Raw genomic sequence first — 21,159 nt, forward strand, 5'->3', positions numbered from 1 at the left:
TGTCTGGAAGTGTGACCTGTTAGATTCAATGAATCACTCATGTTCAATGACTGAGTGGAATTTCGTTGAATTGCACTGAATTAAATTCTACTTCCTGTCACAAACTCAAATTCAAATTCTACATCCTATGAGGTGTGGCCATTCAATTCAAATTTCAACTTATGAGTTGAATTGAGGTTAATTCCAAAATTCTGAATTGATCCCAATCCTGTTTACGACTATAGTGTGTATAATACATTCTAACAGTATTATCATATAATCCTTATTATTAAAGCCTCTCTCCTCTCCCATAGTTTAACCGCTGCATCACGTCCCAGCTCATCAAGTGGTTCAGTAACTTCCGGGAGTTCTACTACATCCAGATGGAGAAGTTTGCCCGGCAGGCTATCAACGACGGTGTCACCGGAGTGGAGGAGATGAGTGTCAGCCGCGACTGTGAGCTCTACCGAGCCCTCAACATGCACTACAACAAGGCCAATGACTTTGAGGTAGAACCGCTTTTAGTGCGACACCCATTTACTGCTGTGCGATCATAGCCTCGCCTGAATACTAATGTGATGCACAGCTTAATAAGGCTAATGTTGTTGAGGTAGGACACCATTAAGTGCGACACTTATTCAGTACTACTCACTACTGATCAGCTCACTCAGTATTTGTTTTTTATGTACAACAAAAGTGTCCTGAGACCAAACATACAGTATACATACACTACCTAGAAAGGGTGAGTTTCCCTTAGTGGACTAGTTAGATTTCTTTGACAATTTAAAACACAATACAACCACACGTGCATGGATTTAAAATCAACAAGGATGAATTGTGGTCCTCTTAAATAAATAGTTAAGAAATGAACAAACATAAACATACTGGGTCCATACTTCAGAACATTAGAAAAAGTTTACAATTTAGCCTGGACCTCATTGGCATCAGCCAATTACAATTGTCGACGTCGTTGCACGTGATAGAACGTTACATTGGAGCTGGTCCCACCAGATAACCTGGCACACGTTAGGCCCATGGTAACCTCACTAGCTGACAATTATACTTTTATTCTACTTGGTCTGTCTCAAGTGTAGAGTGCCAATATTTCAAGATGATGCATCCTTGACTAGGCTACGAGCTACTAACGTTAGAAGTTTTCACATATATGACAAAATCCCATGTTTTTGCACATCCGTTTCAGATATACTGTACATGTGCTTTTAAGGCAGAAAGATAAAGTAGGTCTATACAACATTTAAGTTGTCATATACTGTCTTCATCATTGCTTCATTGACAGGGCACATTAACTGTGGGTTTGAGCCCCCCTCGCGTCAAGCATTTTTGTTAAGGAAAACACTGTTGGTCCTTGATCCTTGATTAAAATAACCCATATGTGACAAAGTGGATGATTATTATTATGCATATAAAACATTTATGTAATATAGCCTATAGTAGCAACGATTATTTATGTAGCAGTGCCAGTACCTACTGTATGTGTTGGTCTGCAAGAGGGACTCCAACAAGAAGCTCCTCATTAAATGTATTCGTAATCTTAATTTAAAAGGTTTTCGCTACACTTTTCTTCTCAACACACTCAAAAACTATGAACTTATGAACGTAATTATACATTTCAAAGGGGGGATCATGTGGGATTCGCACCCTTGCCACAATCTGCGACAAATACGAGGAGCTAACCACTGGGCACAGACATCAGTTCAACGTCTAGTTTTGATTTACATGTGGTTGAGTTCTGAACTAATGTGAATTCAATGTGAATCAACAAAAAAGTTCAAATTGTTATTGGATTTAGGTTAAAAGTTGGGTGAAAATAATATGAAATGCCCTTACGGTGATGACTTTTTGCAAATTCAGTTTTTCACGTTGATTCAACGTCATCACATAATTTTTGGGGGGTTGAAATAACGTGGAAACAATGTTGATTCAACACATTTTTGCCCAGAGGGTAGGGGCTCTACACTGAGGTGTATGACCAATCAGTCGAACAGCTAACATAGCTTTTGACCACGTGCAACTACGTCAAAGATTTGAATTGGCTGATCCGTATTTTGAGACGGAGATCCAGGTTAAACTTAAACTTTTTCTAATGTTTGCAAGTATGACCTAGTATGCCTAGGCTACACAGTAGACCTAGCCTACTAGGCATACTTGGGTTACACATATAACACATAACAAAACAAAGGACAGGACTACATTGTCATAGTCTAGAGCAGGCCTCCCTCAGTAGATCAGCGATCTCAGGCTCCTAAATTGAGTTAGATGATGGTGATGGAGTTGATGCCAGATGATGGTGATGGAGTTGGCTTGCTGACCCTGATGTCGCCCTCCACTCAGCCTCTCTGTAGCCTGGACTTGATAGTCCTCCACAACTAACGTGTAACACCTACTTGGGTGATTCCTCTGCTGCTGCTACAGCGCTAACAGCCCAGCACACATCAGTCCAGAGCAGTCGTCATCCTCCCTATGAGCTCTCTGCCATTTCAGTAATGCAGTCAGGTTTCATTGATCAAGAAGCACCCAGTGCTGAGATGCATATTTTAAATGCAATAAATAGCTAGCTAGCCGAACCAGACAAGTCAACCTGCAATCAGTCCTGCAACTCCGTGGCTTATCAAAAACAAAAAACGCTAATTAAAAAACACCCTCTTGTGTTCCCTGAGAGAGAACTACAGTAAGGGTGTTCTAAAGGCTTATGAAACATGGCAGAACGTCAAGTCCAGCACAATATGCCTTCAATGTCAGCTGACAACAGTCCTTTAAAAGTCTGCAGCTAAGAATGGCCTGAAGTAGTGGGTGTGTGTGTTTTGTTGTTGCCGCATTTCCCAGTGTCCTGCTCACCTCGAAGGGTACAGCCGTCCCTTGGACCGGCCGCCGTGCTGGCAAAGCACTTCTCCAGTGTGTGTGTGTGTGCGCATGGGTGTGTGTTTGTGTGTCACTTTCAGGAGGGAAAATCTCACTGTTGTCAAGGTTAAGCGTCCCACTGTTTTTGCAAAAGGAAGAGGGAGAGAGAGAAAAAAGACAGGCAGAGAGGAAGATGGATAGATAGGGGAGTGATGTAGGGGGAGAGCGGGGGAATAGAGAGAAGATGGAAAGGGGGAGAAAAAGGGCAGAGAGAGGGAGAATGAAGGATAAGAGGAGAGAAAGACAACGCTTTGTGGAGAGTGCCCTTGTGGTAGGGGAATTCTGCAGCGCTCACATTTAAAGTGCCTCTCTCTCCCTCTCCTATGTCCGTTATGTGTCTGTTGGGGCTCTTCTTCTCTCCTCACACCCACACCCACACACACACACATAAACACACACACACCTCCCCCATACACTCTTGGCCCTCTTTGGGATTTGAACTACTCTAGGAGGAACAGAAGCACTTCCATATGAAGTCATAAGGCCAAAATGTACAGCATAACAGCAACCCAAGTTCCCCAACTCAAATCAGACAAGACAGACCAGGCATTCTTCTCCTGTACCAGGAAACTAGCCTTGGCCTGGCTTAGGAAACTCTCAATTTACATACATGAATGTAGAAATTTGCAAGCAGACAGAGAGAGGGAGAGGGAGAGAGAGGGAGAGAAAGAGATGGTGCAGGTGCAGGTGAATAAGTCTTCTATTGACTGAGGAGCTGGTACGGGGGTGTGGGGGAGGAGGGTGTAGACGTTTTGCATATTAAGGTTTTTCGCGGCAGGTGTCTGGGAGATATAAGAGCTGATTACAGAGGAGCACAAGAAAAATTTGCCCAGCGATGCAAATACACCACCCCGACACAAACGAACTGCCTTGGCCAGTGTGAAGTCTGCCAGTGCATGCGTGTTTTGTCTGTCTGGTGTGTGTGTGTGTGTGTGTGTGTGTGTGTGTGTGTGTGTGTGTGTGTGTGTGTGTGTGTGTGTGTGTGTGCGTGCCTTGTGAGTCAGAGATGTGAAGTGTAGATAGAAATATACTGGATTTGTATCTAGATGCCCCCAAGGAGGAGAAGGAAGGGAAGTGATCTATAGAAAAGGGCCTTGGGTGCATCTAGATACACATCCAGTATATTTCCATCTACACCTTACATCTCTGACTCACAAGACACACACACACACACACACACACACACACAGGTCTGTGTTTTTTCTTGTTTGATGATATTCTGCTCTGTCACTGTGCTCCACTAATACACGCCCGTCTCCCTCTGAGCTCTTCTTTTGTAGTTATTGTTTCCTCTTCTCTTTCATTTCTCTCCCCTCTTTCTTTCTCTCTTCCTTCTGTTGCCTCTCTCCTTCTGTTTTCCCCCCATTAGGAAGTTTTTATTGCATAATTGCCACATTCCTTCTGGCACAGTGAATACCAGCTGTAATTAAAGAACCTGTGTTAATTACCTGCCCCAGCTCTCTCTCTCGCTATCCATTTTTTCTCAGCCCTCTCTCTTTCTTTCTTCCCCTCTTCTCTCTTCCATATCTCTTCTCTTTCGCCCCATCATCAAGATACCCCGTCTAACCCCCGTCCTCCTCCCAGATTTGTTCTAACCGTAAAAGTCAAACTCCCCCATTCATAAGGCAACTTTCCTTTCTGTGCTTCCCTGACACCCCAAAACATCAAAACGCTTTCTCTTCCTCTCTTTCTTTCTCTCTGCCGCCCTCTCTTCTATATCTCTCAATTTCCTATCCCCCTTTCATAAGGCTGAATGGTGGGGGGTGATAAATGGAATGGTGGGAGAAAAAGTGTCAGAAAATAGAGACAGAGAGAGTAGGGGTGGGGGGTGATGAAGATACATTTTTATGATGGCTCAGGGAACATCTCATATTTCCATAAGAGGGACTAGGCCAAATTTCCATTGTCAGTGGCCTCCCTCCCACATCACACACACACGCACGGGGACACACCCTACAGAGCATTTAAAGGAGGAAGTCCCTATGATCTCTGTCTTTAGAGAGTGAAGTACCAATGACAGCACACACACACACACACTCATCCTCAAGGTATCATGTGTCCACCCTTACCAGCTACTCCCTCGTATTGGAAAGACGTCTCTCACTACTTTTGTCTCTTTTCCTCTTTTGTCTATCCATCCGTCTGTCATCCCTCTGTTTGAATTGATACGGCCCTCCCACGGTTTGTACTCTCTCATAGCCAAGGGGTTTTCTGTTCATCAACGACAAAATCCCCAAGTTATAGAAAACTTTATTGTCCGTTCAAGTGAAACTTGGCTTTACCTCTTTCCTCTAAATCGCTCCTTCCTTCTCTTCTCCCTTGTATCCATCCCTATCTCTTCTCCATCTCTCCTCTCCAGTCCCTGTCCATTAATGGTGCCTTAAGAGAGGCTAAGACCAGATGCTGTCTTGAGACCTTGGGACTATAAGGTTTTATCTGCACAAAGCATAGTTCTGAGATATTGAGCATTACAGTTTTCAAATTCCAGATCTCAGAAAGGTTTTGTAGTGAATTCTTCTTTCATAGCCCATTAGGGTCATCTGTCGCAGCGGCCGGATGTGACAGAGCCTGGACTCGAACCAGGATCTCTAGTGGCAGAGCTAGCACTGCGATGCAGTGCCTTAGACCACTGCACCACTCGGGAGCCCCCCCTTCCTTCTTTCTAGTCTCATCATCAACTATATTAATACATTTTCATCTCACATTTTTTTAAGCAATAGTTCCCTAACATGACAAATACACTATATCCTTGCTAAAGCTTAGCTCTGGATGAGTAAACTGATATATTGGTCTGGTCTCTGACACCCAAAGTCAATCAATTACTTGCTAGTTGTCAATACAATGTGGTAAGTTTATAATTTTTGTGAATACCCCTTCGATGGGGGTTTTCATATTGACATAAAACTAGACAAAATGCCTCTCCTAAGACACCTGTATTTATTTGTTTCTACCATAAAGAGCATAAAAAGCATTCTTCTCAAAAAGTGGTTAAAAAAAATCTAAGTATTTTAAAAGAGGACCAGAACCTATGATATGAATAATCAAAGACTTGGGACTGTAAGGTTCTATCTGCAAAATGTAGTTTTGAGATTATGAGTATTTTTCAAGTCCCAGATGTCAGAAATGTTTTGTGATGCCTTCCTCTTTCATGACTCAATAAGTATATCACTTTACATACAATTATGTTGGATTGACAACCCAGCATTGTGCGATTGGATTGCAGATGGAATCTTTTAGCTCCAAGTTAAAAGGTGTTTGCACCGATTTCCTTTTTTTTTTTCATCTTTCATTTACTCAAAACTCTCACATGTAAAGGACCACCTAAATAGCACTCTATGTGAATAACACATTTTTGACAAACATGTCAGACTTATAGTCCCAAGGTCAGGGTCGCTCCAACTGCCGTGCCCCATAGCACTGCTTAAGCTTCACATCTCCTTCCCCTTTGCTCCCTCACTCTCCTCTCCTCCTCCCTCTTGGGTCCACATTTGCTCTCTTCCAGGAGGGTAATGCCTGTCCTCTTCCCTTCTGTCGGTCTCATTCCTCTCTGATACACAGCGGGTGTGTTTGGTGTGGTGTGTGTGTGTGGTGTGGTGTGTTTGTGTGTGTGGGTCATCTCCCTGACCTGCATTTAACCCTGGGGGCTGTGGGGTTGAAAGGTCATGTCCAGTGGACACAGAGCAGACACACACAGGTGTAGTGTCTTCAATAAAAGCCTTTGTGTGTGTGTGTGTGTGTGTGTGTGTGTGTGTGTGTGTGTGTGTGTGTGTGTGTGTGTGTGTGTGTGTGTGTGTGTGTGTGTGTGTGTGTGTGTGTGTGTGTGTGTGTGTGTGAAAAAGAAATAGACAGATACAAAGAGAGAGAGAAATTTGACATGTTTTTGGCAGGCATACTGTAGTGTCTAATAGAGAACAGTAATGATGACCTGAGGAGAGCAAAGAGGAGCAACACTCTAATCAGCCTGTAAGGCTCACACTTATTTACATCTTCATTATCCTGGTTTCACAATGTGTTACTGTAACTGGCACTGTAGGTTGCTGTGAGAGTGTGTGACAAAAATGGTTTTAGCTGTTAACCTTGCAGACTTTAGTTTAAGGCACCAAAACAGTATTAGCAATCTCTGTGTTAATAGCCTCTAGTAGAAAGGGGAAAGAAAGAGGGTAAAGAATGAAGGAGAGAAGAGAGCTGCAGGTCACTCTTCACCGAGTGCCCTGCAGCTTTAATGCCTCTGTTTGAAAAATATGGCAGGTCCCGTCTTTAGTGTGCATGTGACCGTGTGTGTATGTTTGTGTGTGTGTCAAAGGAAGCCACTTAATTTTCTGAGTGCTTATTAAATGAGCAGAACTGTGCTTGAAGCCTGGAGCACCAGGGATGGGGTAGACTTACTTAATGGGACCCCATTGTGGTCTGACTTCTCTTGTCTCACACACACACACACACACACACACACACACACACACACACACACACACACACACACACACACACACACACACACACACACACACACACACACACACACACACACACACACACACACACACACACACACACACACACACTTCATACTCCATAGCCATATACTAAATTAGAAGAACTGCATACTCCACTCCATTTGATCCTTTATTATCTTCCTCCCCTCCCCTCTCCCCTTCTTCTGTCCCCTTTTTCCCCCAACCTTCTGTCCCTGGTCACCTTGTGAGGGGCAGCCTGCCTTGTGGCACAGCTGCTGATTATGTCATTATTCCTGGACATTTTCAGTGTGTGTGTGTGACTAATGAAGCATGGCAAAGGGACCAATGCCAGAATAACCAGGGTGTGCATCAGAGCTGCAGATGTGTCAAAGACCCCCCCTTACACACACACACACACACACACACAAATGATTGCCAACTCAATACCCCCTCCAATCTGCAACATTATTCCCTTTCTCTCTCATCCACCCTTCCTTCCTTTCTCCCTAATTCCCCTCCTCCTCTCTGCTCCTTACTGCCCCCATCTTTGTCAACCCGCCCACCCACACGCTCCTTCGCCCTGGCTCTTCTATTCTTCCAATCTCTCCTCCTCCCCTCCCTCCATTCTCTTCCTCACCAGATGTCCCTGTCCTATCTTCCAGATTCCCTCTTTATTTCCGCCTCCTGGTCTCTCTCTGGGAGCTTGCCTGGCTTACTGATATAAGAGGCCCCAACACACCACTCCCTAACCCCCATTTAGATCACCGGCTGGGTCTCTGCTGGGGTGGGAAGCATATCAAATAGATAATGAAATGTGTGCTGTGTGTTTCAGTCAGAGAGGATTGTGCCTTTTGCTCATCTTAATAGACATTAATGAGAGAGCACAAAAGCTAGAGTTGCATTTCACTCCTGTATTGCAGTATTAGTGTTACTTGAATTTTGCAGTTGTGTTTTGTAGATGACAACATACATGAAGAGGTTTTTCATGATGGACAGGTCTCTCTGACTAGCCTACTACCCATCTGGAGAGAGTTAATGAGGAGGGGAGGGGATAAGAGAGATGTCAGATAAGGCCCTGATATGATTGGGGGGATGAGGGAAAGCAGTGATGGGAGTTTGTCAGCAGCGTCTTCGACACTGTCCCGTCCTTCACTCCCTGCCTGTGGTACACCTTGAGAAACACACAGATGACGCTAGCCAAGTGTTTGCTCCTACAAGGAAAAACACACGATGCAGCAGCCAAATGCAGGAAGGCAGCAGCCCCTCAAGGCTGCAGCTAAGGCCCCAAGGCCACCTCCACCCTACCACTATCAGTACTATAAGGAGAGTATTTACACAGCTTTCAGGTTGGTTTCCCCTTCTCCTCTCTTTCCTTTTCTTTCTTTTCCTTTCATTTTATGTCCTTCTCTTCTCTCCTCTCCTCTTGGACTCTTCCAATGCCATGGCATTGTCTTATCAGCTGAAGTGGGGTGGCGGGAGAAAGACAGGGAGGAAGGGGGAGGAATGGGCATCGGTTCTGTTTGCCCAAATTGACAGTGCAGTCCAAGAGGTTATCAAAACCGTTGCAGATAATTGATTGAAGTTTTACTCAACAAAGATCTTATATTTTCTTAAGTTAAGATTATGTTTCCCTGCTGAACAGTTTCCAACATCAACCATTCAGAATTTGAAGCTGGTAAAATGTTGAAAGAAATTGTGTTCCATTGTCAGAGCTCAACCTCCACAGAATTCCGTGTATAGTAAAATCCCAGATTGGCCCTCAGCCAGAGCGAAAGACATGGGAAGCGTTCCTATTCCCAGGCCGGATGCAGGTTAGGAATTACAGTGGCTTGCGAAAGTATTCACCCCTCTTGGCATTTTTCCTATTTTGTTGCCTTACAACCTGGAATTAAAATAGATTTTTGGGGGGTTTGTATCATTTGATTTACACAACATGCCTAGCACTTTGAAGATGCAAAATATGTTTTATTGTGAATCAAACAAGAAATAAGACAACAAAACAGAAAACTTGAGCGTGCATAACTATTCACTCCCCCAAAGTCAATACTTTGTAGAGCCACCTTTTGCAGCAATTATAGCTGCAAGTCTCTTGGGGTATGTCTCTATAAGCTTGGCACATCTTTCCACTGGGATTTCTGCCCATTCTTCAAGGCAAAACTGCTCCAGCTCTTTCAAGTTGGATGGGTTCCGCTGGTGTACAGCAATCTTTAAATCATACCACAGATTCTCAATTGGATTGAGGTCTGGGCTTTGACTAGGCCATTCCAAGACATTTAAATGTTTCCCCTTAAACCACTCAAGTGTTGCTTTAGCAGTATGCTTAGGGTAATTGTCAGGCTGGAAGGTGAACCTCCGTCCCAGTCTCAATTCTCTGGAAGTCTGAAACAGGTTTACCTCAAGAATGTCCACTGTATTTAGCGCCATCCATCATTCCTTCAATTCTGACCAGTTTCCCAGTCTCTGCCAATGAAAAACATCCCCACAGCATGATGCTGCCACCACCATGCTTCACTGTGGGGATGGTGTTCTCGGGGGGTGATGTGAGGTGTTGGGTTTGCACCAGACATAGTGTTTTCCTTGATGGCCAAAAATCTCAATTTTAGTCTCATATGACCAGAGCACCTTCTTCCATGTGTTTGGGGAGTGTCCCACATGCCTTCTGGCGAACACCAAACATGTTTGCTTTTTTAATTTTAATTTTAATTTATTTTTTATTTAATCAATGACTTTGTTATGGCCACTCTTCAGTAAAGCCCATTTCTGTGGAGTGTACGGCTTAAAGTGGTCCCATGGACAGATACTCCAATCTCCCCTGTGGAGCTTTGTAGCTCCTTAAGGGTTATCTTTGGTCTCTTCGTTGCCTCTCTGATTAATGTCCTCCTTGCCTGGTCTGTGAGTTTTGGTGGGCGGTCCTCTCTTGGCAGGTTTGTTGTGGTGCCATATTCTTTCAATTTTTTTATAATGATTAAATGGTGCTCCGTGGGATGTTCAAAGTTTCGGATATTTGTTTAGAACTCAACCCTGATCTGTTCTTCTCCACAACTTTGTCCCTGACTTGTTTGGCGAGCTCCTTGGTCTTCATGGTGCCGCTTGCTGGTTGGTTCCCCTTGCTTCGTGCAGACTCTGGGGCCTTTCAGAACAGGTGTATATGTACTGAGATCATGTGACACTTAGATTGCACACAGGTGGACTTTATTTCACTAATTATGTGACTTCTGAAGGTAATTGGTTGCACCAGATCTTATTTAGGGGCTTCATAGCAAAGGGGGTGAATACATATGCACACACCACTATTCAGTTTTACATTTTTTGTAATTTTTTGAAACATGTAATTCTTTTCATTTCACCAATTGAAAATATGTTGTGTATGTCCATTACATGAAATCCAAATAAAAATCCATTTTAATTACAAGTTGTAACGCAACAAAATAGGAAAAACACCAAGGGGGATGAATACTTTTGCAAGGCACTGTAACCCAGGGGAACTCAGAGCATGTGTGCTTCTTTCAAGGCTAGCCCAGCACACACAGTGCTTATCTTCTAGGTTCTCTTTTTGTTTGTCCAGCGCTGAGCAAATAGAAGGTGCAATACATCTCCTGACAGTTCCCAAAGGCAGGCATAAAACACGCTGGCCAAACAAACACTATACCCTGAGTCACCTAGAGGAGCTTTCTCAGGCTTTGCAGAACACAGATTCCCACCCCTTGAACAGTGGTGGATTTAGGCCCCCTGGCTGGCTACCTTTCTGCTGTTGGTTTAAGCAGTCTTAAGACAGCCTGGATGATGTTGTGTGAATATCCCCCAGCAAGCAGTCTAGGAGGTGCCATTGTCCTCTGCCATATTTTATTACCTCATCAAAAAAAACAGGAAATCCGATTCCCCCTTTCTGCAAGAGAGCTTATCCCGCTGTCTCAAAGCAAGCTGTCATGAGAGAGAGAGAAGGGGAAAGAGAGACAGAGAGAGAGAGAATGAGAGAGGAAGGGGTGAGTAGGGGAGACAGAGGATGAATGAGAGTGATTAAATGCCTCATCTGTGCCGCTTGTCCATGGAACCCCCTCGTTTTCTCGTTTTCTCGTCTCACCCCCTCCATCCTCAGTAGGGGGGGGGTGATAGGTCCACTTCTCCTTCATCAATATTTACTACCCTAACAGCAGGACTTGGGTTGGGCCATGGAGGGGGAGAGGTGGAGGGTGAGCGACATGCGTGTGTGAGAGGGTACACAGCAGGATGAATGAATGCTGGGTAAAATATTACAGCTTTCATTGTCGCCAAACAACACTCTGGCGCTTTTTTGTCCTTCCTTTCTCTGGCTCCCCCTCTCTCCTCTTCTCCTACTCTCCTCCTTTCATATTGTGTTATACTGGGCAAGAGCAGCATAATATCGCTTTACATGAATGCTCTTGTTTTGGACACTCTCTCACTGCCCCCCCCCCTTCTCTCCGTGGACAGTGTGAGGCAGTACCAAAATATTTATTCCATTTATATTAGTCTGATGTCTGATGTACCATATTTTGTGTGTGTGTGTGCGTGTGGGACTCAGAGAGGTCAGCATCAGATGCGATGTTCCTCTTTCATTCAGTCAGTTACCCTGCTTGCCTTTCTCAGTCCCCCCATCAGATACGATGTTCCTCTTTCTTTCAGTCAGTCACCCTGCTTGCCTTTTCTCACTCTCTCACTGCCCCCCCTCTCTACCTTTATTCTGCTATCACCAACGCCTCTGGAACAAAGGTCCAACAGCTGACCCAAGGAAGGAGGGGGGACGGAGAGGGGGACACAACAGTTAGAGCGCTCTGCTGGCCACGACAAGCAGGCAGCTCGTAAGCACACACACACACACGATGACAGACAAAGGGCTCAGGGACAAGAATAACTCTCTCTCTCGCTCTCTTGCTCCTGCTTCTCTCTCTCTCTCTCTCTCTCTCTCTCTCTCTCTCTCTCTCTCGCTCCGTCTCCACTCTCTCAGTCAAGAGGATCTGAAATACCAATACCCTTTTCTGCTTGACATTGCCTTCTCCTTGCAGTCAGCATTTTGCTGTCCTTTTATAGTCAAAACATCAGGACAAATTCCATGTAGGAATATTCTTAGTAATACGGCACTCCCTGTGTCTCGTACTGCACTGGACTGCTGCTTGCCTGTTTGCCTGCTGACCAGTCTGGTGTCTATAGGGGACACAGTCACAGTCTCCTGCCATCCAGTTTATTGTGTCACTGTGTTTCATAGGTGACACCAGGCCAAACACTGATTTATTTTTATTTTATTGTGTCGTAAAAGTGTTATCCATTAGTAAGATATGGTGTTTTGTACAGTAGGTTGTATTGACTGCTGTTAGCCCTAGATGTCACACATTTACTGAATCTGCACAAATACATTGTGTGTGTGTGTGTGTGTGTGTGTGTGTGTGTGTGTGTGTGTGTGTGTGTGTGTGTGTGTGTGTGTGTGTGTGTGTGTGTGTGTGTGGGTGTGTGTGTCTGTGTGTGTGTTCCGGTGGCCACTAACCTTGCTGTGTCCTGACGCTCCTGATGAGTACCTGCAGGACACAGTAGGAGAGGAGCGGAGTGCGCACTGTCAGGGGTTTGGGTAAGCTGCCAGGTGTGTGTGTGTCTGCCCGCATGTCTGCCTGTGTGTGTGTGTGTGTGTGTGTGTGTGTGTGTGTGTGTGTGTGTGTGTGGCTGCAGAGGGAGGCAGGCAGGGAGACAGTCAGCATTAACCAAGCAGGTGACCCCTGAATCCTGCATTGCTCTGGGGCTTTGAGTGAAGGAGAGAGGTTCAGCCAAATACACCAGGGCTGTGTGTGTGTGCATGTGTGTCTGTGTGTGTGTGCGTACATGCTTGTGTGTGTGCATGTGTACACGCTCGTGTGTGTGCATGTGTGTCTCTCTCTCACAGTTTGAGATGTGTCATCTTCTTGGTTCAATCAGGTGTGTGTGTATGTGTGTGGACGTGCATGTGTGTGTGCTCCTACACATGTGTATGTGTGCTGGCTTGGGGTAAGGTGTCACAGATCTTTTCCAGACAAATAATCTCTATGGTGTCAATGAGCTTTGCCGTTATGGACACTAAAGAACCTGTGTGTCTGTGTGTTCCCAAAGCAAAACTTCCTCTTTTCAGGCTGTTGTGTGGGGTCATATTTACAGTACACTCATAAAGATGTCTTTCTGAAGCTTGGGAGCGGAGGGGGGAGGAGGAGGGTGGGATATAAACCTGAGAATTTGCAAGAAATAAGCCATTATAAGTCACAACACTATATTTCAATGGATTTTTTTAGGAAGTAGCAACTGAAGAGACAGGTGATACACAATGTTACAGAACACCACAGGGCTTCTCAATACAGCCACAAACTCAACCCTTTATTGTTGTGATAACGGTGTGTTACTGTAACTGATACAATTATTTTCTACCACACTACTGTAATTTCCGGACTATTGAGCGCACCTGAATATAAGCCGCACCCACTGAATTTAAAAAATATATATTATTTTGAACATAAATAAGCCGCAGGTGCCTACCGGTACATTGAAACAAATTAACTTTACAGAGGCTTTAACGAAACACGGCTTGTAACAAAAATAAATAGGCTTTAACAAAACACGGCTTGTAACAAAAAAATAAAAATTAGCAGTAAGCTTTAGTTGTCTTTTTGCATTTATTTAATTCCTAACGCTGCTGTTTCCAACGTCTTATCATCGATTCATTAAGACCAAGCTCCCGTGCAGCAGCTCTATTTCCTTTTCCAACAGCCAGATCAATCGCCTTCAACTTGAAAGCTGCATCATATGCATTTCTCCGTGTCTTTGCCATGATGAGGGTGACAAAATGACTGCCGTAATCAGAATGATGGGAAGTTTGAGAGCGCTCGATTTAATCAAAACAGTACACAAAAAAGTTGTTTGACCTTAACCCGTTCGGCAATTTCATTGGTCTAATGAAAGCTTCATGCCGCCAAAAAACTGAGCACGTCACAGAATGTGTTTTTTTGTAGAAAAAAAAAATTTAAAGCGGGAAAAATACATATATTAGCCGCGTCATTGTTTAAGCCGCGAGGTTCAAAGCGTGGGAAAAAAGTTGCGGCTTATAGTCCGGAAACAACGGTACTACTCTCACCTAAGTTGTGATATAAAATACATTTTGATACGTTTTAATAATAGTATTATTAATGGAAGATCTGATAATATTATAATATATTATTAGGTATTATATACTTATGCAATAAGGCTTGAGGGGGTGTGGTATATGGACAATATTCCACGGCTAAGGACTGTTCTTATGCTCGACGCAACGCGCAGTGCCTGGGTACAGCCCTTGGTCGTGGTATAATGGCCATATACCACAAAACCCAGAGGTGCCTTATTGCTATTATAAACTGGCTACTAACATAATAATAATAAATATTTTGCCATACCGGTGGTATATGGTCTCATATACTACGGCTTTCATAATGTTACAGTTCATACATATATTCAATGTATGTGGCAGTCATCAGACCCACAACTATGGTGTTGCTATCACCATGCTCCAATGAAACAAACCATCAGGAGAACCTGAACTAACGTCCCCTGTCTTCTGTCTGTTTGGTGCAGGTTCCAGAGCTGTTCCTGGAGGTGGCTACGATCACGCTGCGTGAGTTTTTCAATGCCATTGTGGCGGGCAAAGACGTGGACCCATCCTGGAAGAAGGCCATCTACAAGGTGATCTGCAAGCTGGACAGCGAAGTGCCCGAGGTCTTTAAGTCACCCAACTGTCTCCAGGAGCTCTTACACGAGTAACCTATCATGACCTGCCTTCACCCCCCGCCCCGACGCTTTGTGCTTTTTTTGATTTTCATGTTTTTATTTATTTATTTATTTTTTATCAGATTTTCTTGCTTTTTTGGAATGTATGAAGTATGAAGTTGCATTCCTCCCAATCTGAAGCCTACTGGGCTGTCCAAGTTATCTAGCTATTGTGTTGTTGTTATTATTATTATTCATTTCATCATGACTATGATTATTATTAGTTTTTTTTATTATTATTCAGCTGATCTGAAAATACTTTGATCCTATTGAGCAGGGGTGTCAAACTCATTTGATGGAAGGCCTAGTGTCTGCGGGTTTTTGTTTTTTTCTTTCATTTAAGCCCTAGACAACCAGTTGTGGGGAGTTCCTTACTAATTAGTGACCTTAATTCATCAATCAAGTACAAGGGAGGAGCGAAGATCCGCAGATACTCGGCCCTCCATGGATTGAGTTCGACACGTGCTATTTGGTGGTTGGACTGTGTGAAACCTGATCTATCTGCCCTGATGTACTAGAAACACTAAATAGGGGTTCTCACTATGCCCAGGCAAGGGCTTCCCACTACCCTGTACCCTACCTACTCTTAGGATGACCCTACAATGCTAGTGCGGTCACCAATAGATTTTGGCCACTACACTACGAAAGGGGAGAGGGGTCCTCAATAGGCTCTCCCCACTATGCGAGGTGACTCCCCAATAGGTGCCCAATACAATGGATGTCCCACGGAGGACAACACTACACTACGCTTTATTAACTACTGAACTATACTGGAATACTAGTACTGGTCTGTATTGGTATACTGGAACTGGACTGCTATCAGTCATCTACTGAGCTCGACCATGATACTTTGAAGTGTGCTTTCTGTGATTAGGACATTGTGTTTATTGGGTGTATATTATTAATATTATTATTCCTGTTGTCATTGTTGTTTTGATTATCATTATTATTTGTCATTATTGCTTGATACAGATTGGCACTTCCAGATTTGTCCCTTGACAACGTTACAGAAAATAAATTATTATTATTATTCCAAAAGAGTTTAAATTCTCTACATATAATTACTTTGCTCTCAGTAATTTGGGCAAAAACCTCTTGCTCATTTTCATATCCCTCATCCCCTCCTCTTTCTGTTTGTGTAGGTCCACATTTTGTTTGAACTTCTCTGCTGATAGGGAAGACACTGGAGAGAGAGTAGGCTTCAGTCCGGGGGCTCAAGTAAATACACAAGGGGGAGTCTTAACCCTAAGCTCTGCACAAATAGAAAACATTGCTGTAAAAGGTGTTGGTTTGGAAGAGCACATGGTGCAACCAGTGGCAGTGCACAAATACAGAGGTGTGTGGGGCAGTGACAGACACACACACATACATACCTACAAGTATACACAAACACACATAGAAACATGCAGCTTGTGACCTTTTGGTATTAAGACAGACCAGTTAATGCTTGAGTTTATGACTTATTGTTTCAAGGCTGAATTTCCATGTTTACTCCAGTATTGAAACATCAAAGGAGTTCATGTTATCTTAATACATTTATGGGCCATTCACTAAGGATTACATCATTCATTCATTCGTTCCTACATACATTACCAGTCAAAAGTTTGGACACACCTACTCATTCAAGAGTTTTTCTTTATTTTAACTTTTTTCTACATTGTAGAATAATAGTGAAGACATCACAGCTATGAAATAACACATATGGAATCATGTAGTAACCAAAAAAGTGTTAAAGATATCAAAATATATTTTATATTTGAGATTCTTCAAAGTAGCCACCCTTTGCCTTGATGACAGCTTTGCACACTCTTGGCATTCCCTCAACCAGCATCACCTTGAATGCTTTTCCAACAGTCTTGAAGGAGTTCCCACATATGCTGAGCACTTATTGGCTGGTTTTCCTTCACTCTGCGGTCCAACTCATCCCAAACCATCTCAATTTGTTTGAGGTCGGGTGATTTGGCTCCCGACTGGAGCAGCTGTCTAAGACACTGCATCGCAAATCAAATGTAATTTGTCACATGCGCCGAATACAACAGGTGTCAACCTTACAGTGAAATACTTACTTACAAGCCCTTAACCAACAATGCAGTTTTAAGAAAAATAAGTGTTAAGTAAAATATAAATAAGTAAAATATTATTAAAGAGCAGCACTAAAATAACAGTAGCGAGGCTACTATATACAGGGGGTACCAGTACAGAGTCAATGTGTAGGGGCACAGGTTAGTCGAGGTAATTGAGGTAAAATGTACATGTAGGTAGAGTTCAAGTGACTATGCATAGATAATAAACAGAGAATAGCAGCAGCGTAAAAGTGTGTGTGTGTGTGTGTGTGTGTGTGTGTGGGGGGGGCAATGTGGGGGGGGGGCAAATTGATATTTCCGATTTTAAAATAGCTTTTTGGTGAAAGCACATTTTGCAATATTCTAAGTACATAGCCCAGGCATCACGGGCTCGCTATTTAGACACCCGGCAAGTTTAGCACTCACCATAATCATATTTACTATTATAAAAGTTTGATTACCTTTTGTTGTCTTCGTCAGAATGCACACCCAGAACTGCTACTTCAATAACAAATGTTGGTTTGGTCGAAAATAATCCATCGTTATATCCGAATAGCGGCGTTTTGTTCGTGCGTTCCAGACACTATCCGAAATAGTAAAGAAGTGTCACGCGCATGGCGCAATTCGTGACAATAAAATTCTAAGTATTCCATTACCGTACTTTCGAAGCATGTCAACCGCTGTTTAAAATCAATTTTTACGACATTTTTCTCGTAGAAAAGCGATAATATTCCGACAGGGAATCTCCTTTTCGGCAAACAGAGGAAAAAATCCCAAAGGCGGGGGCGGTCGGGGTCACGAGCATAAGCCCAGTGTCCCTTGATCGGCCACTTGAGAAAGGCGATAATGTGTTTCAGCCTGGGGCTGGAATGACGACATTCTGTTTTTTCCCGGGCTCTGAGCGCCTATGGACGACGTGGGAAGTGTCACGTTAGAGCAGAGATCCTTAGTAAATGATAGAGATGGAAAAGAAGTTCAAGAAATGGTCAGACAGGCCACTTCCTGTAAAGGAATCTCTCAGGTTTTGACCTGCCATTTGAGTTCTGTTATACTCACAGACACCATTCAAACAGTTTTAGAAAATTTAGGGTGTTTTCTATCCATATGTAATAAGTATATGCATATTCTAGTTACTGGGTAGGAGTGGTAACCAGATTAAATCGGGTATGTTTTTTATCCAGCCGTGTCAATACTGCCCCCTATCCTAAACAGGTTAAACAAATTATAGTCCCACTAAGCTCAAACCAGGTGGGATGGCGTATCACTGCATAATGCTGTGGTAGCCATGCTGGTTAAGATGTCCTTGAATTCAAAATAATTCGCAGACAGCATCACCAGCAAAGCACCCCCACACCATCACACCTCCTCCTCCAAGCTTCATGGTGGGAACCACAAATGCGGAGATCATCCGTTCACCTACTCTGTGTCTCACAAAGACACGGCGGTTGGATCCAAAAATCTAAAATTTGGACTCATCAGACCAAAGGACAGATTTCCACCAGTCTAATGTCAATTTCTCATGTTTCTTGGCCCAAGCAAGTCCCTTCTTATTATTGGTGTCCTTTAGTAGTAGTTTCTTTCCAGAAGTTCGACCATGAAGGCCTGATTCCCGCAGTCTCCTCTGAACAGTTGATGTTCAGATGTGTCCGTTATTTGAACTCTGTGAAGCATTTATTTGGGCTGCAATTTCTGAGGCTGGTAACTCTAATGAACTTATCCTCAGCAGCAGAGGTAACTCTGGGTCTTCCTTTCCTGTGGCGGTCCTCACGAGAGCCAGTTTCATAAGAGCGCTTGATGGGTTTGCGACTGAACTTGAAGAAATGTTCAAAGTTATTGAAATTTTCCAGATTGACTGACCTTCATGTCTTAAAGTAATGATGGACTGTAATTTCTCTTTGCTTATTTGAGCTGTTCTTGCCATAATATGGACTTGGTCTTTTACCAAATAGGGCTATCTTCTGTATACCACCGCCACCTTGTCACAACACAACTGATTGGCTCAAATGCATTAAGACGGAAAGAAATTCCACAAATTAACTTTTAACAAGGCACACCTGTTAACCTCTCTAGGCTAGGCGGGACGAATTCGTCCCACCTACGTAACAGCCACTGCTATCCTGTGGCGCGATTTTCAAAACCTTAAAAATCCTATTACTTCAATTTCTCAAACATATGACTATTTTACAGCCATTTAAAGACAAGACTCTCGTTAATCTAACCACACTGTCCGATTTCAAAAAGGCTTTACAACGAAAGCAAAACATTAGATTATGTCAGCAGAGTACCAAGCCAGAAATAATCAGACACCCATTTTTCAAGCCAGCATATAATGTCACCAAAACCCAGAAGACAGCTAAATGCAGCACTCACCTTTGATGATCTTCATCAGATGACAACCCTAGGACATTATGTTATACAATACATGCATGTTTTGTTCAATCAAGTTAATATTTATATCAAAAACCAGCTTTTTACATTAGCATGTGACGTTCAGAACTAGCATACCCCCGCAAACTTCCGGGGAATTTGCTAACATTTTACTAAATTACTCACGATAAACGTTCACAAAAAGCATAACAATTATTTTAAGAATTATAGATACAGACCTCCTCTATGCACTCGATATGTCCGATTTTAAAATAGCTTTTTGGTGAAAGCACATTTTGCAATATTCTAAGTACATAGCCCAGGCATCACGGGCTCGCTATTTAGACACCCGGCAAGTTTAGCACTCACCATAATCATATTTACTATTATAAAAGTTTGATTACCTTTTGTTGTCTTCGTCAGAATACACACCCAGGACTGCTACTTCAATAACAAATGTTGGTTTGGTCCAAAATAATCCATCGTTATATACGAATAGCGGCGTTTTGTTCGTGCGTTCCAGACACTATGCGAAATAGTAAAGAAGTGTCGCGCGCATGGTGCAATTCGTGACAATAAAATTCTAAGTATTCCATTACCGTACTTCGAAGCATGTCAACCGCTGTTTAAAATCAATTTTTACGACATTTTTCTCGTAGAAAAGCGATAATATTCCGACAGGGAATCTCCTTTTCGGCAAACAGAGGAAAAAATCCCAAAGGCGGGGGCGGTCGGGGTCACGCGCATAAGCCAGTGTCCCTTGATCGGCCACTTGAGAAAGGCGATAATGTGTTTCAGCCTGGGGCTGGAATGACGACATTCTGTTTTTTCCCGGGCTCTGAGCGCCTATGGACGACGTGGGAAGTGTCACGTTAGAGCAGAGATCCTTAGTAAATGATAGAGATGGAAAAGAAGTTCAAGAAATGGTCAGACAGGCCACTTCCTGTAAAGGAATCTCTCAGGTTTTGACCTGCCATTTGAGTTCTGTTATACTCACAGACACCATTCAAACAGTTTTAGAAAATGTAGGGTGTTTTCTATCCATATGTAATAAGTATATGCATATTCTAGTTACTGGGTAGGAGTGGTAACCAGATTAAATCGGGTATGTTTTTTATCCAGCCGTGTCAATACTGCCCCCTATCCTAAACAGGTTAATTGAAATGCATTCCAGGTGACTACCTCATTCCAGGTTGAGAGAATGCCAAGAGTGAGCAAAGCTGTCATCTATACAAAGGGTGGCTACTTTGAAGAATCTTAAATATCAAATTAATTTTTGATTTGTTTAAAACATTTTTGGTTACTACATTATTCCATATGTGTTATTTCATAGTTTCGATGTCTTCACTATTCTTCTACAATGTATAAAATAGTACAAATAAAGAAAAACCCTGAAATGAGTAGGTGTGTCCGAACTTTTGACTGGTATCGTTTGCGATAGTGTGTGGATAAAAGTTAAGGTATAAATGTTTTCTTTAACAGTCCTATGAGGTAACAGGAGCTACTTAAAGCTACTTGTGGTTATAATCAGGGATGAAATGTTATGCAATGGTGCTTAAATCCCAGAGAAACTAAACTATAATTATTAGGTAATAATTAGGTTTTTA

At 43.0% G+C, this 21,159-nt stretch overlaps 1 protein-coding gene across 1 annotated transcript in view; it reads left to right on the forward strand.

Annotated features, from left to right (window-relative positions):
* Positions 1 to 16,163, forward strand: part of LOC106571759 (prospero homeobox 1a) — a 43,801-nt gene extending 27,638 nt beyond the window's left edge. The window contains exons 4-5 of the mRNA XM_014145186.2: positions 294 to 488; positions 14,931 to 16,163. Coding sequence (XP_014000661.1) covers positions 294 to 488; positions 14,931 to 15,116 — 381 coding nt within the window. The 3' untranslated portion in view covers positions 15,117 to 16,163. The remainder of the gene's footprint in view (positions 1 to 293; positions 489 to 14,930) is intronic.
* Positions 16,164 to 21,159: the final 4,996 nt, after the last annotated feature.

This window comes from Salmo salar, chromosome ssa15 (genome assembly GCF_905237065.1).
Source record: "Salmo salar chromosome ssa15, Ssal_v3.1, whole genome shotgun sequence".
NCBI lineage: Eukaryota > Metazoa > Chordata > Actinopteri > Salmoniformes > Salmonidae > Salmo > Salmo salar.